General features: G+C 41.0%; 1 protein-coding gene across 2 annotated transcripts; it reads left to right on the top strand.

Moving 5' to 3' along the window:
• The first annotated feature begins 23 nt into the window (after positions 1 to 23).
• Positions 24 to 23,877, top strand: ptcd1 (pentatricopeptide repeat domain 1). Of its 2 annotated transcripts, none has more exons than XM_072268650.1 (9): positions 24 to 717; positions 2,455 to 2,977; positions 4,802 to 4,942; positions 6,030 to 6,248; positions 9,999 to 10,100; positions 11,378 to 12,151; positions 14,137 to 14,253; positions 20,734 to 20,916; positions 23,487 to 23,877. In XM_072268650.1, exons 2-9 carry the CDS (start codon positions 2,513 to 2,515, stop codon positions 23,640 to 23,642), a joined length of 2,157 nt encoding a protein of 718 aa, XP_072124751.1. In that variant the 5' UTR covers positions 24 to 717; positions 2,455 to 2,512; the 3' UTR covers positions 23,643 to 23,877. The 2 variants fall into 2 exon arrangements, with proteins under 2 accessions (XP_072124751.1, XP_072124752.1); XM_072268651.1 differs by lacking the exon at positions 24 to 717 and adding an exon at positions 896 to 1,002.
• The last annotated feature ends 2,355 nt before the right edge of the window (positions 23,878 to 26,232 follow it).

Raw genomic sequence — 26,232 nt, 5'->3', positions numbered from 1 at the left:
GCCTTCAACATCAACCTCCCACCAGCCATCCGAGAGAGAGGACAGCTGGGTTTAGATGGTTTTAAACCACCTTAGAACTTAAATGGGGGAAAAAAAACTGGAAGTGAAATTATAGTAACGATATTTCAATTGCTTGGACTTCAGAATTATTTATGCTACAGCTCTCATACTTAGGGAAGAAAATGCTTCTGTGCTTTCCTGTTAGACATTCTCTTACTCTGGTTGATTTCTCTCGTTGTGCCCTTGTTTGTCTCGTCTCATTATGAATCTAGAATTTAACCACAAAAGCCAAATGTTCCAGGTTTCGCGTGAACTGTAATGACTACACCAACCTTGCGGAGAGCTGTGCTGGTGCTGTTTGACAGAGTTGATCAACTAACCTGACAGGAGAATGAGGCACAAAATAGCAGATGGTAAGGAACTGCCAAATATGAAGAACAATAAGTGCAGCCCACAAAGCCCGAAAACATTAACATTTGTTTATGAGGCTATGAATGCATGTATTGTTGCTGTGGAGATGCATTCAGTTTAATTTATTGATGAGAACTCTATTACTCGGCAATCCACCACATTGGTCCCGTTGTCCTCAAAGACTGACGAGACCATTGACCAATGAATGCTTGGATTCTGAGACAGACGCCCGGCTATCTGAGAACGGTGACTAATCGCAGTCCTTGTAGGCGGGATCTACATAAACCGGAAGCACATGGGAAGAAGGTAAGTTGTAAGGAGAATTTTAAATCTATAAAGCTCTCCTAGAATCTTCTATGTCCTGTGTATTCTCTTATCGAGATTGCAGTTGGTGCCATGTTGACCTTAAATGTTGTATGTAGGTGCAAATCACGTTCTTCTCTGCTGACGTTCCTGGCGTTGGAACTGTACATAGCAAATGTTCAGTGAGGACTGTGATACCAACAGAGGGCCAGAACTGAATTGAATACCTTTGCTGTAAATTTATGAAAATTATACACTTTGAGAGTGCAAAACATTGCATAATGTCAAGTAAGTTACACTGCAGATTCTGAAATCTGAAGCATAAACTACAAACGTTTGTAGAAACGCTAAAGTACTCAGCCCATCAAACAGCATCTGTGGAAAGAGAGAACAGTTGACATTCTTCAGGACTGAGGAAAACCCACGTCTCTTTCCACACATGTTGTTGACTTGATGAATTGTTTCTGTGTATAATTGCAATGTCATTTGCATCTTCAGTTTGCAGTCTAAACAATTGAACGTTTTAAAACTGAGGCTGAACCAGAATCAGGTTTATTATTGCTGACAATGTCATGCATTTTGTTGTTTTTTGTGGCAGCAGTACAGTGCAAGATATGAAAAACTACTACGTTACAATTTTTTTAAAGTGTAAAGAGGAATAATGAGGTAGTATTCATGGACTATTCAGAAATCCCATAGCAGAGGGGAAGAAGCTGTTTCTAAAATGTTGAGTGTGCACCCTCAGGCTCCCATTCCTCATCTCTGATGGTAGTAATCAGAAGTCGGCATGTCCTGGATGGTGGAGCCAGTGCCCAAGATGCAGCTGCCTGAGTCGACAGCCTATGGCAGCCTCTTCCAATCCAGGGCATTGGAGCCTCCATACCAGGGGTGATGCTCTCCAGGGCACCCTATAGAAATTTGCTGTTTGGTGACATACCAAATCTCCTCAAACTCCTAATGAAGTTTAATTATTGTGTATGCTTCAGATTATTGTTTAATAAGAGAAATAGGGACACAACAGGTAATTAATTAGCTTACCTTTGATTGTAGGCAAATTATTGGAATCTATTGAATAAACATTTTATAAAAGTGGAGCTTAATTGGACAAGTCAGAATGGATTTGTTAAGGGAAGGATTTCCTAAATTTAATTCTCAGAGGTAACAAGGAAGATTGATGAGGGCAGTGTATTTTATGTAATCTACCACAAATTTAGCAAGCCTCTTGATAAAATCCACACAGTAGGCTGATAAATCTTTTTTTTAGAAAGCCCAAGAGATCTGTGGGTCCATCCAAATGAGGAACGAATTGGATAAAAACTGGCTGACTTGCAGGAAGCAGAGAGTAATGGTTCTTTCTTGTTGTTACCCATGAAATTCACAGATCTCCAGATCAATTTGTTACCTTTTGTAAAATAGATTAATGATTTCATTCTAAGTTTAGAAGACTTAAGAAAGAAGTTTGTGGTGCTTACAAAAATAGACTATGTGATTGACAGAGAGAAGGGAAATTAGACTTCACGATAATATAAATGGTGTGGTTAGTTGGCAGGAAAATATAGCAAATGGAATTTGCTGGAGACCTGAAGTGATAACATAAAATGGTGGAAACCATTATGCTGTTTCTGTGAAACTTCAAAATATGCCATTTGCTTCAACTGTCACCTCCAGCAAATCTCATTACATATTTTTTCTTTTGTTGTATTATTTTTATTTCTGTACTGATTTTATTCTCCCTTGAAGCTTAACAGAGATTTCCCTTCTGGAGAATCCAGACTGAATCAGAAGGAATTTGCGAAACATGATTTGGCCTAAATTTTTGCACCTTCGGTACATTCCCTTGCAATGCCATTCTTTTCTGCATTCAGCAAGTCACATTCAGTTGAAACTCTTCAATATTCTTGTGAGGATCAGTCCTATGAGAATCTTGCCCCATGGAAGGAACCTGCTGTCTCCACCCTGCAGATCCATCACAGTTAACAACTCTGAGAATGGCATGCAGGACCATGCCACGCCCAGGCAGAAAGTGGTGCTTGCCTCTGCAGAGGATAAAGATGACTTGGAAGGCTTTGGAGCACAAGGAAAGTTCTATTCTGCCAGGAGAATTTTCCGTAAAACCTCTTCACAGATGCAGGATTCCAAATACAATGATACCGAGGATCAGGATGAGGAAGTTGAAACTCCTAAAGTGAGGCGGAAGCTGGGTCGAAGGAATACTACCTACTGGTACTTCCTACAATGTAAAAAACTCATCAAGGAAGATAAGGTTTGAAATGTTATTATATGTTTTTACTGGTTTTACTAATTTGTTACAAAAGAACAGAGTCAACAGATTATAACAATCAAACTCCAGGCATTTAGACACACAGAACAACGTTCACTTAATAATGCATGGGACAGACCCTGCAGCACATGATTTTTCAGCTTTCTTTTCTCCCCATAGAATTGCCTACAAATGTGTCATATTAAATTCAGCCTCTCCATTCCTCCCACATAAGGAACCCCGACACCTTCTGCTCAGCCGCCTGAGGTTGTTGCAGTAGGGCAGGCCAAGATCACTTTAGAAAATAGGCAGAAAAGAAGATCCGTGTAAAGGGAACACTTCATCATAAAGGAGCCAGTTTCCCTTTGAAAGACTCTAGGACTGTCTTGAATGCTTGTGTATTTGAGGTGTTGCTGTAGGATACGATGCTATCATTCCAATACCAAGTACAAAGGAGCATCAAACGACTGTTCAAGGGATGGTAGAAGAACGATGAGAGCATTTGTTACATTTTTAATCCCAATGGAATGCATGCCAAAAATGGTGTTAATGTTTGTGAATTCAGGAGTCACAGAATAGTTGGGCTGTGGGTAGGGAGCAATTGGTCCAGAGCCTTCAAGCAAGCCCATTTAAAGTCCTGAATTCCCCAAATGACTTGCAACTGGCTTGTGTCTGGACAGGTGACTTGGCTTACCTAGAGCAGAAGTTGTGTTTTTACAGAATCAGATCTGTAAGACTTTTCACTGATCTGGATGGAACCTCAATTACAGAAATACCTTGATGAATGTGAAACCCAATTAAAACTGAAAATGCTGGAAACACTCATCAGGAAACGCATGTCTTCTCTAGAAAGATAAGCAGAATGAATCTCGCACCAATTTCTGTCAAAGGCTCTTGAACTTGAAACATTAACCGTTTCCCTTCCACAGAAGCTGCCTGACCTGCTGAGTATTTTGAACAGTTTCTGTTTTGTGTCAGGTTTCTAGCATCCGCAGATATTTTAATTTTCCTCAACCCTAGTTATATATAGTTTACTCTTTTTACAAAGGCATCTAAGCAAATACTGCAGAGGAATTACTCTCATTGTACTAACTGAGCAAATTATCATTCAATAAACATTAGTACAAAAAAATCTGTTGATTGCTACATTGGTGTTTGTAGGGTTTTGTTGGGTGCAACTGTCTACTGCATTTCATACATTGCAGCAGTTGCTTTGCTTCTGAAATATTTCAGTGGATGTCTGATGCTTTGGAGTGTCAGAGGGGGATTGAAAGTCACTAGCTCCACAAGTCTGTCATTAATTTGAAATGCATCCAGTTATATTTTTGTCTCGCTGGATTCCTGAACAACATTTCTGAAGGATTATAATCCTGAGTGGGGAAATAATGGTTGTCCAGACTTCCTTTATACTTTATTATTTGGTGGCAGTTAATCTAGATTAAATCTCAAGTCTCAATGTAATGGGAAAAAATTGCTTGATCAAGACAGGGTACTTTTCCAACAAGAGGAGGTATGGCTTGTGAGATATTTCTTCACAACTAGGACTCCTAATGGTCTTTGCAGATAGGATACCACACCCTCTCATGCACACAGGTTTGGCTGCACGAACTGAACACTGGTCTAGAGGCTAATCTCGTATTTCGTCCAATGACAGTATCTCCTGTTTTGAATGCCAATGTCTGCAGTCAACATACTTTAAACTTGCATTGATATCGTGTGTGTGCCTGTCAGGTTGTTTGCTTACAACCTTTTCTTGGTTAGTACATTGTTTGTCTGTTCCAGCACTTAATGAGAATCCTCACAATGATATTTTTCCCTGCATTCTAGTTAGCCGAGGCCCTGGACCTGTTTGAGACTCGGATGATGAAGGAAGAGCAGCTCTTTCCAGAAGAATACAATTACACTGTGCTGATAGGGGGATGTGGAAGAGCAGGGTACTTGAAGAAAGCCTTTAAGCTCTATAACGATGTGAGTAGCAGAGAATGAACAAATATGCTAGTGAACTTTATACTAACCATTTCTTTGTACGAAGGAAGAGATTTAAGAAGAACTACTCTTAACACTGTTGCTTCATTGGTGAATAATTCTTACAAAATTGAAATGCATCAACACATATTTCTGCTTTATGGGTCTGAGGTTTCATGCTGCCCACCTTTGCCCCCATGAAATTGAAGATCCAATCGGTAGTATTCAATGTAGAACAGCCTGACTTTTGAACTTGCAGGTTCCAGCTGTGTGTCTGAGGACTTAACCAATTTAAGTCAAGTTGAGTTCTTGTATATTCACAAGGAATTGTTTGCACAGATGCAATGAAAAACTTACTTGCAGTAGTGCTGCAGAAACATAGCGTTAGAGACACAGCATTTACAGGAAGAACATAAATATAAATTATTCAAGAAAGAACACAATTAGAATTCTAAAAAAAGCAATGTCTCTTGTGCAAAGTGGTCATAGTGTAGTGATACTGAAGTGATGATTGTATTTGTGTAGGTCAGAGGAAGAACCAAGTGGTTGAAGGAAAGTAGCTGTCCTTGAATCTGGTGGTTTGGGGCCTCAGGCTTCTGTCCCACCTGTCTAATGGTGACTGTGAGGAAGAAGGCATGGCCTAGGTGATGGTGACTTTTAATGCTGAGGCAATGTCTCATGTAGGTACTTCTTAACAGGATGTGCTTGTGATGTGTTTGGCTGTGTCTATCACTCTTTGCTGTATTAATAGACGTTATCAGAGCACAACGCAACCAGTCAGGCAGGATATTTTCCACGGTCCATCTGTTAACAGAAGCACATCAAATGAAGCTTGTCAAGAGCAAATGGCCGTCACCTTTGGAACTTTATCTTAGTCATTCATTCAAGCCCCAAACTCTGCGTTTTTCTTGAAATTTCTCCTCCTTTTGAAAAAAAGTGTTATTTAATTATTTTCCTTGAAGGATTTTGATTCAGCCAGTCAATGCATGTTCCTTTGTTGGCTCCATGTCTGCTTTAAGCAGATTACCAACATTTTATCATGACGAGGATTTGTTAAAATTTGAAATATGATCAACACTTTTCTCTGCAGATGAAGAAGAGAGAACTGACTCCCTCTGTCGCAACCTACACTGCTCTATTCAATGCTTGTGCAGAGTCCCCATGGAAAGATACGGGTCTTCAGTTTGCCACGAAGCTTCGAGAAGAATTAAGGAGCAAGAATATCCGCATGAATCTTATCGGATACCACGCCATGCTGAAGGCATATGCTATTTGCTCTGATATGAGGGCTTGTTTTAATGTGGTCAGGGTAAGCACTTGCACAAGATGCTGACACATAGAAATTGTACTGTCATGATTACCAATTAAAATGTTCTAGACCACTCCACACTGTGTGCCAGCACCTGGTCGGGATACATAAGAACATTAGAAATAGGAGCAGGAGTAGGCCATCCGGCCCATCGAGCCTGCCCTGCCATTCAATAAGATCATGGCTGATCTGTCCGTAAGCTCAGCTCCATCTACCTTCCTTTTCCCCATAACCTTTAATTCCCCTACTATGTAAAAATCTATCTAACTGTATCTTAAATATATTTAGTGAAGAAGCCTCAACTGCTTCCCTGAGCAGAGAATTCCACAGATTAACCACTCCCCGGGGTAAAAAACAGTTTCTCCTCATCTCCGTCCTAAATCTTCTCCCCTGAATCTTGAGGCAATGCCCCCTAGTTCTAGTCTCACTGGCCAATCAAAACAACTTTCCTGCTTCTATCTTATATATCCCTTTCAAAATTTTGTATGTTTCTATAAGATCCCTTCTCATTCTTCTGAATTCCAGAAAGTATAGTCCCAGGTGAATCAATCTCTCCTCATAGGTTAACCCCTTCATCTCTGGAATCAACCTGGTGAACTTCCTCTGCACTGTCTCCAAAGCCAGTATATCCTTCCTCAAGTACGGAGACCAGAAATGCACACAGTACTTCAAGTGTGGCCTCACCAGTACCCTGTATAGTTGCAGCATGACCTCCCTGCTCTTGAATTCATTCCCTCTAGCAATGAAGGCCAACATTCTGTTTGCCTTCTTAATAACCTGTTGTACCTGCAAGCTAACTTTTTGTGATTCATTCACAAGCACTCTCATGTCCCTCTGTACAACAGCATGCTGCAATCTTTCACCATTTAAATAATAATCTGCTCTTCTATTATTCCTTCCAAAGTGGATATCTTGCATTTACCAACATTGTATTCCATCTGCCAGACCTTGAGCCACTCACTTAACCTATCTATATCCCCCTGCAGACTCTCCACATCCTCTGTACAACTTGCTTTTCCACTCAGTTTAGTGTCATCAGCAAAGTTTGCTACGCTACACTCAGTCCCCTCTTCCAGATCATCAATGTAAATGGTAAACAGCTGTGGGCCCAGCACCGACCCCTGCGGCACCCCACTTGCCACTGGCTGCCATCTGGAGAAATGCCCATTTTTACCAACTCTCTGCCTTCTATTGGTTAACCAATCCACTATCCATGCCAATACTCTTCCTCCGACTCCATGCATCCGTACCTTATTTATAAGTCTCTTGTGCGGCACCTTATCGAACGCCTTCTGGAAATCCAAGTATACGACATCCACTTGTTCCCCTCTTTCCACTGCATTCATTATGTTCTCAAAGGACTCCAGTATGTTTGTCAAACAGGACCTGCCCTTTCTGAATCCATGCTGCATCTGTCTAATGGAACCATTCCTTTCTAAATGTTTTGCTATTTCTTCCTTAATGACAGCTTCAAGCATTTTCCCGACTGCTGATGTTAAGCTAACTGGCCTATAGTTGCCTGTCTTTTGCCTACATCCTTTTTTAAAAAGTGGCGTGACATTTGCTGTCTTCCAGTCTGCCAGGACCTGCCCAGAGTCTAGAGAATTTTGGTAAATGATTACCAACGTGTCCACTATAACCTCCACCAATTCCTTCAGCACCCTGGGATACATCCCATCAGGACCAGGGGACTTATCTACCTTCAGGCCCTCTTGTTTGCTCATCACTATCTCTTTAGTAACAGGGATTTTATCGAGGTCCTTACCTCCCATTTTGTCCATAACATCATTCTTTGGCATATTAGACGTGTCCTCCGCCATGAAGACCGAGACAAAATAGTCGTTCAATGCCTCAGCCATTTCCTTATCACCCAATTATCAATTTCCCCTTCTCATCTTCCAAGGGACCTACGTTGACTTTAGCCACCCTCTTCTGCTTTATATATTTATAAAAACTTTTGCTATCTGTTTTTATATTTTGTGCTAATTTACTTTCATACTCTATCTTCCTTTTCCTTATTTCTTGTTTAGTTGCTCTTTGTTGCTGTTTAAAGTTTTCCCAATCCTCCAGTCTCCCACTGCTCTTTGCGACTTTGAACACATGAGCTTTTAATTTGATACTATATTTTATTTCCTTAGTTATCCAAGGCTGGCTCTTCCCACACTTACTGTCCTTATTTTTGACTGGAATATACTTCTGTTGAGCACTGTGAAAAATCTCTTTGAAAGTATTCCACTGTTCCTCAACTGTCCTACCAAATAGCCTGTGCTCCCAATCCATATTAGCCAACTCCTCCCTCATTCTGTTGTAGTCTCCCTTTTTCAAGCATAATACACTCATCTTATTTCATCCTCCCTCTGTATGCGGAATTCAATCATACTATGATCACTCTTTCCAAGAGGATCCCTGACTACAAGATCATTAATCTTACCTGTCTCATTGCACAGGACTAGATCTAAGATAGCATTTTCCCTTGTAGGTTCACTAACATGCTGATCAAAAAAGCCATCACGGATGCATTCCATGAAGTCCTCCTCAAGACTTCCTTGACCAACCTGATTTACCCAATCTATGTGCAAGTTAAAATTCCCCATAACTGCCATTCTGAGGAGGTTAGTTATATCAGCCTCCTTGAAGCCTTTTAATGACAGATCTCATGGCTGTTTCTGAACTGAATTAAGAGATGGTGATCATGGTTAAAATATCTAATTCTCCAGTGTAGTAGTTAGAAAATACATATACTGACATCTATGCAGCTCTTAACAGGATCTTAAAACATGTCAGCTAACAAGAAAATTACAGATGTGATAACCTCCTGAAAAAGATGCAAACCCCAGCCTATTATTAGGACTGAGTAACATTTCTCACACTTAACAATTCTTTAATAGCACTCTGAAATTTAACCCTCACTCCTCTGGCTTTCCACCTCCCTGCATTTCCTTGAGACCCTCTTTAAAGTACATTTCCTTGACCAGGTTTTTAAAGAGCCTTCCCAATATCCTTCTGCTCATTTTGTTTTCCCTATACCTTTGGGATGTTTATCTTTGTATTATGTTAGTGAAAGTTTTGTTTATTTTAGTACAAAGGCAATGATAATGAATTTATGCTGAACATTAGTCAGTTCTGCTTTCTACCCTAGTAGATCTTCACCACATTGGAAGGTTGTGGTGAACGTAGACTAAGGTGCATCAGGGCTAAGAAGATAAAATAATGAAGAGGGACTTGTAAAACAGACATTTCTGTCTAGAATGGCAAAGTTTAAGAGGTTTTGTGGGGTGGCAGGGTGGAGATATGTCTCTACCAAAGGAAGTGCAAGGTGCTCCTTCCCTCCGCTAGCCTGCAGGTCACCCTTGGGCAAGGTGTAGCACCTGCTTAGCCCCCCTATCAGGGTTATATGAAGCCATGGGAGCAGGTGGTGGATGGTCATATGAGCAGTTGGTGCACGTCACAAGTCCTGGTTATGCGACCACTGATGCCGGGCAGACAATCTGAAGAGTATTGATATTGGCCTGGGCCACCTGTCTTGTAAAGACACTGCCCAGAAAATGGCAATGGTAAACCAGTTCTGTAGAAAAATGTGCCAAGTACAATCATGGTCATAGAAAGACCATAGTGGCCTATGTCATACGACACAGCACATAACGGATGAAGAGGTTTTTAAAAATATACATGGGGCAGCTGAGACTTTGAATCGATTAAGCTATATTGCTGCCTTTCTTATGAGAGATGCCTTGTGTGTTTATTTTTCAGGAAATAGTTCACAATGGTCTTGAGCTTAATGTAGAGACATTCAGCACTTTAATGATGGGCAGCATTATGGACACTGGCAATGGCTTTAGATATTCATTACAGGTAAATTGAGCATGATTTTCTTCTCTTTTCTTGCCTTTCAATTTTCAGGATCAAAGTGGAGCAAGAAGAAGCAGCTCTTGCCACTCCTCAGTGATTACCTGCTGGAAGTGTCCCACCACCGTCCTGCTAAGTAGGGGTGTTGTATGCATTGATTTTCCCTCTTTTGTCCGAAATGACAGCTAACATATTGATGGCCCTTCTTCCTGTTCAGTAGTGTGGTGTGCTGGTGAGTCACCATATACCAGAGGGCTATCTTAGTCAATCTGTCTCTTCTGACGTTTTTGTAAAGGTCAATTCCCTTTTCTCCCAATAGTTTTCAGAAAATGAAATAATCTAAGAACAGTGATTATACTAAATGTCACAGCTCCAGCTGAAGCAGAGCTTCGAGTGGCAGTCGGTGGATATTGTAAGATATTGCTCGTTCATTGTTTCTGTTTTTTCAATTCAAGGACATCAGTATAAAAGCCAACAACAGTAAGTAATTCTTCAAAAAGAATCGTGCAGCAGACATAACCCAGCAGTGAACTGGGCATAACTGAGATGCCAGAGTGGGAACCAGGTAGCGGACAAGACCAATGCAGCTCAGTCTATTAAAGAAAGGAACGAGTGGAGCAAAGCGTTAGGATGGTTATTCATTAAAAAAGACCAATTTTTTTGAAGCCGGAGATGTTTGCCCAGCCCGATAAAACTCTGCTGGAAGAATGAATAAAGAGCAAGAAGTTGTTTCTGTAAAGCACTTATCACATCTTTTGGATTCACAAAAAGCTTTAAAATCCATGAAATAGTTTTCAAGCAGGTATCATGAGATGCAGCAGGCAATTTTTACCTACCACAGGGTCAATTAATTCTACTTTGGTGGAATTACTTGAGGGTGTTCTAGATCCTATCTTTCTTCAAATTGTGTAAGTGAATTGCCGAAGTCCACTAGTGAAAGAGAAGGAATCTTCATTTAATGTATTATCTGGTAAGAGTCATTTGCTCTTGCAGTACTGTAGTGAATTGATCATCTAAAACACACAAATTCTTGCAGGACTTGAATCACAGTCTGTCAACTCTTAAGAAGATTGTACTGACACTGAGCCAGAGATAAAAACCAGGTCTCGTAGCTTTCTTTTAAATTTGAGAGGATGAAACTTAGTTCAATAAATTTATGATGGATTTGGGTAAACAGGTTTTATTGCAACTTTCTCTTTCAAGTATGATCAACGATACCACATTAGATCTCACAGGCTCTTCGTGAAAGATGCACCTTAGTCTTGCCTTTGTCTCTTTTGCAGATTTGGCGGGAGATGTTAAAACTGGGTATTCAGCCTGATGCCAAGAGCTACAACCTGCTGCTGCGGGCGGCCAGGGACTGTGGTATCGGGAACCCAACAGTGGCGTCTCGCGCACTGTTGAGTGACGAGAATGTGAGGAGGCAACTAAAGCAACTCAGAAGAGTTCAGAAGCTCCGAGGTCAGAAAGTGACAAGAACCAGTAAACACGCAACCACTTTGTCTGTTGATACATTGGAAGAGCAGTTGTTTGGCCTGTCCGCTGATGAGCATCAGGGGAGTTCGTTAACTACCTGCAGCGCCTCTGAACCCGAGGATAAGCACAGCAATGTAACTTTATCAGGACTGATTGAAGCACCAAACCTGCCATCCAAAAGTAGCCAAGGAAAAGAACCATCTTTGGAACTTGTTCCCAGGAATGAAAGTCATATAGTTGACTCAGACTCCAAAGGACTTCCTCAAGATAATCTTCTACCTAATCTGCTCTACATCCAGGTCAACAAGAAGAACATAATTTCTCTGGGAAGTGCAACCGCGCCACACGACAGACTAGCACTGATCGGATATCTGGATGGCTTTCTAAGTAAAATGAGAGAAGATAATGTGCTTCCAGATATTAAGACATTCACACTCTTGGCTGACATAGTGGAACCAAACAGCCAGTCCGAGTCATCCTTGCTGTCCCTCATGGATGAGCATGGTGTGAAGCCAGACATTTCATTCTTTAATACCCTCATTAGGAAAAAGAGCAGGCTGGGTGATCTAGAAGGTGCAAAGGTAAGTGATTTTAGCAGCGTCAGGCTAACACTAGAGGGGCTTAGTGATCAGAAAATGTCTCTCATAATCTCTACATCAAAAAAAGTCAAACAAATTTGTCAAAGTTATGACAACTATAATTAAAGTAGAGTAAATAACTCCTGTTCTTCTAAATGAACGTATTGCATGAACCATCACTTATTCCCTTTCTGGTGTCGGCACTGATCTATAATAAGCTGGATTAGCCCTGACAGTGCAAAGATCTCAGTAAGATTGACACATTCTTTCAAAGATATATCTCAAAATCTCAGTGACATCCTTACTGAGACCTTAGCTATCAAAAACTGTACCAAATACACTTCATAAACCTGCCAACAAGATTAAATTCCCAATCTGTATGAAGGTTTGATTTGCTGCTCACAATTATTGCAGTGCCTTTCTCACACAGCTGCATTATTTCATGGTTTACATGATTCTTATGATTAGCTACAATTGGCCCTTTAAACTACTCCCACCAGTTCCCCCCTCCCCAACTTCTTATCAGTACCCCAACTGATTCTAGTTGTCATCATCCAAGCCAAATTCCTCTTGTTATTTTGATTTCATCCTTTGTTGACAGAGCTATTTCAGCTCCGTTTCCTTTCTGCCATCAAGTAACGTGGAATATTCAATTCCTAGTTTTATCATTACTCAGATTTCTACCTTGTCCTTCCTCTATTTCCCCTCACCCAATTCTTCCTACCATTAATTTGTTTAAAGCTGTCTTCGATTTGCCAAGATACTGCTCCTGGTCTGTTTCAAGTGAAGCCCTTCCCAATGGAACAGCAGACGCTTTCCTCAGTAACTGTCAATGCTCCGTTCATTTCTCCCATACCAATCCTTGAGGTATGCATTTAATTCCCTGGGTTTATTTACTCCATGTCAGTTTGCCTAATGCCCAGGTAACAACCTAGGGATTAATCAGTTGAGATTCTACTTTCTAATTTGGGGCCTAATTGGAATAACTTATCTCTAAGCCTACCTATTTTGATGGTACCTTTGTTGACCTTGACAATTTATTCCTCCCTTTCCGTCCCTAGATTCTCTCCATCTCCATGGTGATGTCTTTACTCCTGGAACAGAGAGGCAGTGTAGCCTTTGAGACTTGTGCTCCAAGCCAGGGCCTATCAGTCCTATGTTCCTTTTCACTCCCCCAATTTAAATAGGTGTATTGGCATAATGTCCTTTGTATTGTTGCTCAGTGAACTATTTATATTCAGTTGGTTTGAAATTGTGTAATTTTCTGATTTTGTTGACTCTAAGATGAAAATACATCAGGGAGCTAGAGATTGTAGAAACACTGTTGAGATTCACAGGATATTTGAGACATTTGCCACCTTCAGTGATGTGCTGTGCTGATCCATCAGAATCTTGACTAACCTCTAAATGATACCACACTGGGATCCTCTTGTTTGTATTCTCTGTAAAATTGTATTTTGTTCATATTCAGAATCTATGTCACTGTTTCACTTCAATAATATACAAATCTGTATAAAGCGCACATTTGTATCCAGATGGATTTTGTGTACTGAGGCCAGAAAACTGAATACTTGCAGTTCAGCCATAAAGTACCCCAGGCTGAATCACCTCTTGGCTATGTCCATCCTGTCCAATCTACGTGTGTCTACCCAGTCTCCAAAGAACTTTCACCTTCAATATTAGACCATGCTTCATTATTACCCATCGTTGTCCTGGATCTGAATTTAAATTGCCACTTTGTGGTGTTGGTTCTCACCTGTCAGAAATTAGACTGAAGCTGTTCAGGGCATCTTCACTGAAAATTGTTACAGGAAGCAAACATGCCATCAGGCAGGGTTGGATTGGAATCCAGTTTACCGAGCACAGCTTTATTTCACCTGGTTACATACACTACCAAAGACCATTGCTCAGTTTGCCTTCAGGATGTAGCACAGCAGTAACACATTGTCTTTTTAAACCCTGTGATAATATGTATTAATTCCCTTTAGGCTTTACTGTCAGTTGTGGTTGAGCGAGGCCTGTCACCAACCATGCATACTTTCTGCAACCTGGCGATAGCCTGCAGGAAAAGCCGTGATGGACTGAAACTCCTCCAGGACATGAAGGTAACCCTAATGATCCATTCCTCAAGAGAATAAATGACAATAAACTTGAACTTAACTGTACATTTATATAGGTCGACACAACATCGTAACTATATCTGGAGCATTTTTTTATGAAATGAATGGAGAAGGCGCTTCTAGTAAATAGAAAAATTCTTTTGTTTTCTGTGTGTCCTGCAATGTGGGTTGCAGGAAATCCTCATCCCAGAACACAACGAAAATCGGAGGCTATTTCTTACTATCTGTTCGGCTTCAGAACAATACTATAGTTGTTGCATTCATGGGTTTCGGGCACTGATGGTCAGACCTGTTCTTTCGTTATGTGCTGTGTCGTATGACGTGGGCGATCATGGGCGACCATGGTTGTTCTTGGCAGATTTTTCTACAGAAATGGTTTGCCATTGTCATCTTCTGGGCAGTGTCTTTACAGTGACGGGTGACCACAGCCATTATCAATACCCTTCAGGGATTGTCTGCCTGGTGTCAGTGGTCCCATAACCAGGACTTGTGATATGCACCAGCTGCTCATAAGACCATCCACCACCTGCTCCCTGATCGGGGGACTAAGCAGTTGCTACATTTCACCCATGGGTGACCTGCAGGCTAACAGGGGGAAGAAGTGCCTTACACCTCCTTTGGTAGAGACATCTCCACCCTGCCACCCAAGTCAGACTGGTATTAATTAATAATTGAACTAAATGACTTCATAAGCCATTTTCATGAGAAGCTTAAAGTCAACTGTTGAGAGTCAAAAATAGGAGGCACAGGTTAGGATGACAGCTTTCCTCCTTTCAAAGAACATTTTAGTCAACCAGGTGGGCATTTACAGTAAGTAATCTGTTAGTTTCACAATAACCAGCACAGGCATTAACATAGCTTATCTTGATGCTTTTCAAATCATTGCTGGGGACTTCAGTCAGGCTTGCTTGAAGAAATCTCTGTCAGATTATCAACAACATACAACCTGCAGCGCCAGGGGTCCCAATACACTCAATCACTGTTACAGTTAGGAATGCCTTCCAGTCCATCCCTAAACTACATTTTGGGAAATCTGATCATCTGTCTGTCCTTGTTCTACCTGCATACAGGCAGAGGCTAAGGAGCAAGTCACCAGAGGTATCGATAACAATGGGGTGCAGACAGGGTTGCTTAGAGTTAGTGGAGTGGGCCATGTTCAAAGACTCGTCAGAGGATCTGAATGAATATGTCACGGTTGTCACTGACTTAGACACTCATGGACGAGTGTGTCCCCACAAAATCATTAAGAAAGTTCTCCAACCAGAAGCCCTGGATGAACCAAGAGATCCGCTGTCGACTGAGGGTTAGATCGATGGTGTTCAGGTCTGGTGACTAAGTAGAATACAAGAAGTCCAGGTATGATCTTCCGAAAGCCAGCTCACGTGGCAATTCCAGATCAAACCTGAATCACAGGATGCTCGACAACTGTGGCAGAGTTAGAATGCTATCACCTGCACAAAGTAAAACCAAGTGACGTAGGTGACAACGGGGTTTTGCTCCCAGATCAGCTCAATGCTCACTTTGGCCGACATAACATGGAGGCATCTTCACAAACAATCACGGCCCCCAGCGACCGTGATTTCAGTCTCTGAGAGTGACATGAAAGCATCCTTCAGGAGGGTGAACCCATAGAAAACATCTGGCCCAGGCTGTACCTAGCCGAGTACAGAACACCTGTACTAAACAGCTGACTGGAGTGTTTACTGATGCCTCTAACCTGTCACTTCAGCATTCTGGGGTATCCACCTGCTTCAAGCAGTCTTCAATTTTACCGGTGTCCAAAAAGAACATGGTAACCTGTCTCAATGACTATCGTCAGGCAGCATCTACATGCACTTTCATTGGCTCTTAACTCAACCCTCGAACATCTGGACAGTAAAGATGCATACATCAGGATACTCCTCATTGCCTACAGCTCTGAATTTAACACCATCATCCCCTTAAAACTCCTCAAGACCTGATCCCCCATTTCCTCACTTGCAGACCCCAGTCAATTTGGATTGGCAACAACATCTCCTCCACGTTTACCATCGAACAGGTGCAACACAAGGCTGTGTGCTTAGCCCTCTGCTCTGCTCACTTTGTACTTGAGGCTAAGTACAGCTCCAATGCCATATTTAAATATGCTGATGACACCATGTTGTTGGCTGGATCAAATGTGATGATGAATCAGAATATAGGAGGTAGATTACAAGTCTGGCTAAATGGTGCCACAACGACCACCTCTCACTCAACATAACCAAAAACAAAAAGCTGATTATTGACTACATGAGCCACAGGGTGCACAGATTTCTTTCTTGAAAATGAATGAGATCAGTGCAATTAAACAAGCTGGTTATCCAGCTCATGCAGATAGAAATACGATTTTAAAAAAAACAAATAGAAAGAAGCAAACATGAATAATTTTTATTGACTCATCAAATATTTTGAACCAGGTTCAAAGTAAATTTATTATTTTGGTATGTATATGTTACCATTTATTACTTTGACATTCATTTTCTTACAGGCATTTATAGGAAAATATACAATAAAATTTTGTGAAAACTATACATGGCTGACAAACAATCAATGTGCAAAAAAAGATAAGCTGTGCCAATATAAATAATACTAGGAATGTGAGTTATCAAGAATCCTTGAGTGAGTGTGGAAGTCACAGAATCAGTTTAGAGTAGCATTGAATGAAGTTATCCACACCGGTTCAGGAGCCTAACTGTTTCTGACCTGGTAGTGTGGGACTCAAGGCTTGCGTTCCTCCTCCCCGGTGGTAGTAGTGAGAAGAGGGCATGGCCTGGCTGCTTTCTTGTGGCAGTGCTCCATGTAAGGTTACTCGTTGGTGGGGAGTGATGGACTGGGCTGGGATGGAAAACTTTGGTATGTAAAGGGCAACTAAAAAAGCCATAAGAAGGGAAAAGATAAAATATGAGGGCAAACTAGCCAATAATACAGCAGGGTACTAAAAGTCTTTTTCAGTTATATAAAGAGGAAAAAGGAGGTGAGAGTTGATATTGGACCACTGGAAAATGATGCTGGTGAGGTAGTAATGGGGGACAAAGAACTGGCAGGTGAACTTAATGGATGCTTTGCATCTGTCTTCACTGTGGAAGACACTAGCAGTGTTCAGGAGGTCTGTGAGTGTCAGGGAGCAGGAGTATGTCCCATTGCTATTACAAAGGAAAACGTGCTTGATCATGGCATGGTCCCGGAGGACTGGAAAATTGCAAATGTCACTCCACTCTTTTAAGAAGGGAGGAAGGCAAAGGAAAGGAAATTGTAGGCCAGTTAGCCTTACCTCAGTGGTTGGGAAAGTGTTGAAGACTGTTAGTAAGGATGGAATTTCGGGGTACTTGGAGACTAATGATAAAATAAGTCAAAGTGTGCATGGTTTCTGTGAAGGGAAATCTTGCCTGACAAATCTGTTGGAGTTCTTTGGGGAAGTAACAAACAGGGTGGACAAAGGAGAGGCAGTGGATGTCATTACTTGGATTTTCAGAAGGCACTTGATAAAAGTGCCACACATGAGGCTGCTTAACAAGATAAAATCCTATGGCGTTACAGGAAAGATACTGGCATGAATAGAGGAATGGCTGACAGGCAGGAGGCAATGAGTGGGAATAAAAGGGGCCCTTTCTGGTTGGCTGCCAGTGACTAGTGGTGTTCCTCAGGGATCAGTATTGTGACCACTACTTTTCACATTTTTTGTCAATGATTTGGATAATGGAATTGATGGTTTTGTGGCAAAGTTTGTGGATGATACGAAGATAGTTGGAGGGGTAGGTAGTGCTGAGGAAGCAATGCGATTGCACCAGACTTAAGACAATTTGGAAGAATGGACAAAAAAGTGGCAGTTGAAATAGTGTTGGGAAATGTATAATAATGTATTTTGGTAAAAGGAACAATAGTGCAGACTAATATTTAAAAGGGGAGAAGTTTCAAACATCAGAGGTGCAGAGGGACTTGAGAACCTTGTGCAAGACTCCCAGAAAGTTAATTTACAGATTGAGTCTGTGGTAAAGAAGGCAAATGCAATGTTGGCATTTATTTTGAGGGGAATAGAATAACTAAACAAGGAGATAATTCTGATGCTTTATAAGACACTAGTCAGGCCGCACTTGGAGTATTGTCAACTGTTTTGGGCCCCATATCTCCAAAAGGATGTGTTGTCATTGGAGAGAGTCCAGAAGAGGTTCACGGGGATGATGCCAGGAATGAACTGATTAACAAATGAAGAGCGTTTGGCAGCTTTGGGCCTGTACTCACTGAAATTTAGAAGAATGTGTGGAGAACTCATTGAAACCTACTGAATGTTGAAAGGACTAGATAGGATAGATATGGAGAGGATGTTTCCTCTGGTGGGAGTATCCAGAACTAGAGGGCACAGCCTCAAAATTGAGGGGTGACCTTTTTGAACAGAGGTAAGGAGGAATTCTTTTAGCCAGAGAGTAGTGAATCTGTGGAATGCTCTGCCACAGACTGCAGTAGTGGCCAAGTCCATGGATATATTTAAGGCGGAAGTTGATCATTTCCTGATCAGTCAGGGCATCAAAGGATATGGCGAGAATGCAGGTGTATGGGGTTGAGCGGGATCTGGGATTAGCCATGATGGAATGGCGGAGCAGACTCAGGCTGAATGGCCTAATTCTGCTCCTATGTCTTGTGGACATACGAGGCCATGATGCAACCAGTTAGGGTACTTTCCACTGTGCATGTATAGATGTTTGTCACAGGTTTAGGTGACATGCCGAATCTACAGAAACTTACAAGGAAGTAGCAGCATTATCATGCCTTCTTTATAATAGCATTTATGTGCTGGTCCAGGGACGGATGCTTTAATATGTTAACAAGAAATTTAAAGCTACTGACTCTTCACCTCTGATCCCCTAAGGAGGACTGTCTCATGGACCTCTGGCTGCATCCTCCTGTGGTCAATAATCAGCTCTTTGGCTTTTCTGACATAGAGTGAGAGGATGTTGTTGGGGTACCACTCAACCAGATTTTCAGCCTCCCTCCTATTTGCTGATTTGTCTCCACCTTTGATTCAGCCAACAACAGTGAGACCATCAGCGAACTTAATATGGCATTCGAGCTGTACTTAGCCACACATTAAGTATGAAGTGAGTAGAACAGGGGGCTAAGCACACAGCCTTGTGGTGATGGTGGATGTGGATGGGATGTTGTTTCCAAACCATACCAGCTGGGCTCAGCCAGTGAGGAAACCCAGGATCAAGTTGCACAGGGAGGTTCAGAGGCCCTGGTCTTGGAGCTTAGTAATGAGTTTAGAGGGGATGGAAGTGTCAAATGCTAAGCTGTAGTCAATGAAGAGCATCCTGACATGTGCATCTTCATTATCCAGATGTTCCAGAGCTGAGAGAAGAGCCAATGAAATAGCATTTATTGTTGATCTATTGTGAGGGCACACATTGGAGTGGATCCAAGTCACTCCTCAGGCAGGGCATATGCTTCATGACCAGTGTCTCAAAGCACTTCATCACAATGGTTATAAGTGCTACTGGATGGTAGTCACTGGGCAAGTGACCACATTCTTCTTGAAGCAGGTGGTACTCCAGATTGCCGAAGCAAGAGGTTGGTGGCCATAAATACATCAGCCAGTTGATTAGTACAGATCTTCAGTGGCCTTTTGAATCATATCCTTCATAACTTATTAGATGATATGTTTATTGATGTTTCATTATTTCATTCATATTTAGCTATAATTAGAAATAATTTTGGCAGGTCCATGACCTTGTTTTGAAAACAGAAAAATATACCATAATTATGATGAAAATTGTGCGTCCATTGTCCTTGAAAATCAGATGCAAAGTCAACAGTGATGCTTAAATGGTAAGATTCAGATATCTATGTTGGCAGTAGGAGGGGGAATTTAAAGCAAAATGAAGGAGCGGGTTTTAGGAGCTGAATGAACTGATCAGAAGGCTAAGGTATTTAGATATGGCAAATAAACAGACACAGCTTGGTCAGGGGACACACACTGTGTCAGATATAACTATTATAATAGAATGTATCAGAGGCAGTTTTACTAAGTGGCAGTGAGAAGCCACTTTCCATGTTGTCATCTCCCAACTATGCACCCATTTAATCTGCAAACTGTCACCATTTTTTAGTGTCAATGAACTCAATTTTGTTCCTGTCAATCCACTCTTCACTTCAGTCTAGCAGAGAGGGTGTCTGGATTATAATGTATTTCTGCTTGGTATCAGTCAAAGAATGGAACACATTTGTCTTGCACTGCCAAGCAGCTGAATTAATTGCAGGGGTGACACAAGGCTACAAGAGTTTGTGGCTATTACTGCAACCCTGCCTGAATGGAAGGACACAAGGAGGCAAACTTTCGTGCTTGCTGTTATTGTATCACTACTACATAACAAACTGTACTTTTCTCTTCCCCCTTTTGTAGTTCATCTAGGTATTCCAAAAGCACTGTATTCATTGAAACCTGCTTTATTTCAGCTCTCTGGAATAATCCCCAATGTCAATGTCTACAGCACCCTGATCAACAATGCAGCAAAGCAGTTAGATTATGTGTTTCTCACCAAGGTCCTGCAAGACATGGCAAGAAATCAAGTACCACCCAATGAGGTTGTCCTTAAGCAGTTGGAATTTGCTGTCAAGTACCCTCCAAACTTTGACAAGGTCTGTGATGAACATTAATATTTTTTGTTTTTTTTTTAAATACATGCTATTCACTAAACCAAGAGAAACAGGAGGCAAACATCTATGTATTTTGTAGCCAGTGAATGTGGTTGGGAGCCTGGACTGATTGTATGGTCATTTATTCATAGTTCCAGGCAATGTGGCTGCCTCCAGAAATACACAATATGTGCAACTGGGTGCTCTTTCCAGCACATTGCTCTTGTATATCAAAAAGGGACAGATGAGTTCATGTGCATTTGCTGAAATTGCGCTTTCAGTAGCTTTTGCTGCCTTCAACAGCACTAATTTTTGCAGTGTTTCTGATAGCAAGTGTAATTGAGTCAGAAAGAAATGGTAGCAGACTAGTATCTCAGAAGTTCACATATAATAAAGATACTTTATTAGGCAATACTGGACTAAAGGAAAACACAAGGAAGAGCCTGCAAAGAACCATAAGAAAAAAAATGTAAGTTTGGAGCTTCATCATACAGATGCAGCTGTTAGCCAGAACACAAATGTGTGACTTATTATAGCAGTTATTTAATGTCTCTGCACCTAGTAGATAGGACATTACTTTTCATTTCTTCCAGTCCATTTTTTTTTAACAGGAAAAAAACCATCATACATTAGAAAATGCGGCAGTTACATAGAAAGCAGCATCAGGAGAGAATGTAACATTTGTAATTAAGTGGTAACTGCAGAAGCCTCGTTATTTTGCTATGATTCACTTTTACATTTGATCAGTATTTGGCTGATGTATACTGAAATTATAAGTATCAATGCAGTGGACTCTTAGTACCAAATTAATATGACATCACCATTACTTTTAGCGCTAAATTACTGTTCTAAGCTATAACTAACATTATTGTACCCACTTCTTACAAGAACCTATGGTAGTGATCATATTAAGATAGAATTCACCCTGCAGTTTGAAAGGGAGAAGTGAAATCGGCTGTATTGGCGTTACAGATGAGTAAGGGGCACGAGGAGGAGCTGGCCAAAGTTGATTGGAAGGGAACACTATCAGGGGTGACGGCAGAGTAGCAATAGCAGGAGTGTCTGGGAGAAACACGCAAGAGGCAGGATCGGTTCACCCCAAAGAAGCAGCATTTTAAAAGGGAGGATAACAGAACTGTGTCTGATAAGGGACATAAAAGCAAAAGAGGGGACACAATGTAGCAAAATTGGTGGGAAGCTGAAGTTGGGAAGCTTTTAAAACTAACAGAAAGCAACTGAAAAACAAGGGAAAAAAATGAAATATGAGCCAATAGGGGATACCAGAAGTTTCTTTTAGTCTATAAATAGTAAAAGAGGGGCAAGAGTGGACATCAGTCTACTGGAAAATGACACTTGTGAGGTAGTAATGGGAACAAAGAAATGGTAGTTGAACTGAATAAGTTTTTATGTCAGTCTTCACTCTGGAAGACAGCAGCAGTGTATCAGAAATTCAAGTGTGTCAGGAGAGTGTAGTCGTTATTACTAAGGTGGTGTTTGGGAAGCTGAAAGGCCTAAAGGTATATGTCACCTGGACCAGACTGAATACACTCCAGGATTCTGAAAGAGTTAGCTTAGGAGATTGTAGAGACATTAGTAGTGATTATTCAAAATTAGTTTTGGAATCTTTCAAGGACTCTTAAATCACAAATGTCACTCCACACTTTAAGGGAGGATGGCAAAAGACAGAAAATTAGAGACCAGTTAGCCTGACTTCAGTCGTTGGCAAGATATTAGAGTCCACTATTAAGGATGAAGTTTTGGGGTATTTAGAGGCATGTAATAAAACAGACCAAAGTCACCATAGGGGAAATCTGTTCCCTAAAGGTTAACTCTCAGGTTGAGACAGTAGTAAGAAAAGCAAACGCAATGCTAGTCTCCATTTTGAGAGGACTAAAATATAAAAGCAGGGATGTAATGGTGAGGACTTATAAGGCGTTGGTAAGACTGCCTTTGGAATATTGTGAGCGGGGAGTCCACATCTTGGAAAGGATGTTCTGACATTGAAGGATCCAGAGGTCATTTACGAGAATGATCACAGGAATGAAAAAGTTAATATACGAAGAGTATTTGATGGCTCTGGGCCTGTACTCAGGAGTTTAGAGGAATGAGGAGGGAATCTTATTGAAACTTACCAAATATTGTAAGGCCTGGATAGAGTGAATGTGGAGAGGATGCATCAAATTGTGAGTGTGTTTAGGAGCAGAAGACACAGCCTCGGAATAGGATATACATTTAGAACACAGGTGAGAAGGAATTTCTTTAGCCAGGTGGTGAATCTGTGGAATCCATTGCCACAGACGGCTGTGGAGGTTAAGTCATTGAGTACATTGAAAGCAAGTTTATAAGTTCTTGGTTAATAAGGGCATCAAAGATTATGGAGAGAAGGCTAGAGAATAGGATTAAGAGGGAAAATATGTTAGCTATGATTGATTGGCAGAGCAGATATGATGAACTGAACAGCCTGATTTCTGCTCCTATGTCTTATAATTAGGACGTCATTGGTATACTGGTCAAATTCACAGACTTGGATAAAGGGGCATTGATACACTCAATCTGATTTATCTTTTTTTTAGTACAAGTCAAGGAACATCTATCTGGAAAAAATTGATGGATTTCGAGGGTTTTACTATCGTTGGTTAAACTTTATGCCAGCAGTGGAAACACCACATCCTTGGGAAAAGTACAGAATTAAGAGTGATGTTCCTGGAGAAGAACAACCACACTCATAATCCTTGAAGCTGGAGAACACAACAGGATCAGTTCCAAAATGCAACACTGCAGTGTTAATTTTCAGCCCTTCATCTCCTCAATGTATTCACTTGCTGCTGTTTCTGTCCACACCAATCCTGGACAAACGAAAGTCAGTGCTGTAAATCTGTCCTAATGAATTAACAATTTATTATGTTTGTATGAGAGAATAAAGGCATTTAAGTGCATAAGGGATACAGAGTTTCAAGTCTGTGGCAAAAAAAAATTACCTTTAAACTTTTAGGAATCAGCAGTGAAGACCGTGGCTACTTAACACAAATTATGGAAAGCTTCAAACCTCGAAGAGAATACACACAATTTCAAATATATACATTGTAATAGCATGAAGGAAAACCATTTAACCTGTCAAATTCAGACCAGTTTTTTGCTGCAATAATCTAAACCCATTTCCCCACCTCCTTCAGCTCCTTTTTAAATGCTACAATGCAATGTACCTCCAGTACTACCTCAGCATTTTCAAATTATTGCTACTAGATGACAATCTCTCTTGGCTTCATATGTCAGTAGCTACTCTGTTTTATTTGCTAGGTTCTATGCATTTTCAAATGTTGACCAGTTACTGTGTTACAAAAAACTTAAATTTTGATTCCTTTGCTAATCCCATTGTTCTAAATTTCTTGGTGCTAATTTAAATTTTCAATGCAACTCTCATCAAATCTTTTAATGCGAAACATACACTATAAATTACCTCTGGAAATGGCCACCTGCTGTTTTCTCATATACCATGGAGACTCTACTTATGAAACTTAAAACCCATTCCAGCCCATCCAGATTTATTCTGGATAAAGCAGTAAGAAACCGAGGGATACACACAACTAAATTTCTGAAGCAGAATCTTCTCAGCTCCATGCACAAATGGGTGTCAGGGCAGTAAAATATGTCCAATATGAAAATGCTTGATGAAATAATGTAAAACATTTGAGTTTCCAGGGGCATTAAGACCATTTCTGGACGAGACCGCTACATGATGGTTCGGACCAGAGCGTTTGCAGGTAGGAGCTACACTGCCATTACGGGTTTGGATACAAGTACAAAAATGCAGAGAACATGGTAAATAAAACAGAGTAGCTACAGACACATGAATGAAGCCAAGAGGACTGTCATCTAATAGCAATAATGGAGGCCTTGCTTGAGCAAGAAGGCAGTGTTAAATATAACTGTGTACAATCATAAAGATAAAATAAGAGAAAACTAATGATATAGCTGTGTCCAAAGAAAGAGGTGTGAGAAAATAATCTCATTTGGTGGGGCACAGCAGCAAAGCCAAAGGAAGGGGAGTTACTGTGTTGGCCAGGAATCAGTGTCCGGCGACGAGGACTGGAAGCCTGTCTTTGTACAAGTGGGTGGGAGGGAGTGAGGGAGCTTGTTTTGCTGATTGTGCTATTCTGCTGAACACGGCCGGCATGCCATATTTGCAGCAGAACTCCCAGCACATCCTTTGATTGTTAACACAAATGATACATTTCACTGTATGTCTTGATGTACGTGATAAATAAATGTTAAAAAGAAATTGAATAATTTAGATTATAAGCAGGGCTTTACATTAAATAGTGAAGGGGAAAATGACTTGGGGGAGGTGGAATGTTAAAGTGACCAGATGAGGAAATACTGATTATTAATTATGTGATGTGTCTAAAGGGGCACTTAAAATAAGAAAAAGGCAAAATTAAAATCTAAACAAAGAAAGCTATTGGCCTATCCTAACAAAGAAGCCTCTTCAAAAACCAAATATGTGCCAGTTCCCAGTAGAACAATCCCGTCATCACATTCCCCCTCCTTATTTCCCAATAGCCCTACAAATAATTCCCTTACACACTCATCATTACCTTTTTCCCCCATAAACCTAAATAAAATAGCTAATCAACAAGCGCACGTTTTGGATGTGAGTGGAGAGGAGAGCCGCTTGGTTGAGGGAGAATGCACAAAAACCACACAGAGAGCAAGACTGGGCTGTGAAACAGCAGGGCCAACTGCAAAATGAACAATAATAACTCACGTAAAGGTAAACCGGTTGCCAAGAAGGCCCACCAGCGCCTTTATCTCCTGAGAAAACTAAAGAAATTTGGCCTGTCCCCTAAAACCCTCACTAATTTTTATAGATGCACCGTATAAAGCATTCTTCTAGAGTGCATCACAACCTGGTATGGAAGTTGTCCTGTCCAGGACCAGAAGAAGCTGCAGAAGATTGTGAACATGGCGCAGCACATCACACAAACCAATCTTCCGTCCTTGGACTCACTTTACACCGCACACTGTCAGAGCAGTGCTGCCAGGATAATCAAGGACACGACCCACCCAGCCAACACACTTTTTGTCCCTCTTCCCTCCGGGAGAAGGCTCAGGAGCTTGAAGACTCATACGGCCAGATTTGGGAACAGCTTCTTTCCAACTGTGATAAGACTGCTGAACAGATCCTGACCCGGATCTGGGCTGTACCCTCCAAATATCCGGACCTGCATCTTGGTTTTTTGCACTACCTTACTTTCCATTTTTCTATTTTCTACTTATGATTTATAATTTAAATTTTTAATATTTACTATTGATTTGTAA

This window comes from Mobula birostris, chromosome 9 (assembly GCF_030028105.1).
Source record: "Mobula birostris isolate sMobBir1 chromosome 9, sMobBir1.hap1, whole genome shotgun sequence".
In the NCBI taxonomy this organism is placed as follows: domain Eukaryota; kingdom Metazoa; phylum Chordata; class Chondrichthyes; order Myliobatiformes; family Myliobatidae; genus Mobula; species Mobula birostris.
The sequence above is the reverse complement of the archived record's forward strand: the minus strand, read 5'-3'. Positions and strand labels throughout refer to the sequence as shown.

Coding starts and splice junctions, on each gene's coding strand:
- ptcd1 (XM_072268650.1), top strand. CDS start 2,513: ATGATTTGGCCTAAATTTTTGCACCTTCGGTACATTCCCTTGCAATGC. Junction 10,101..11,377: donor GCTTTAGATATTCATTACAG/GTAAATTGAGCA, acceptor TCTCTTTTGCAG/ATTTGGCGGGAGATGTTAAA. Junction 20,917..23,486: donor ACCCTCCAAACTTTGACAAG/GTCTGTGATGAA, acceptor TCTTTTTTTTAG/TACAAGTCAAGGAACATCTA.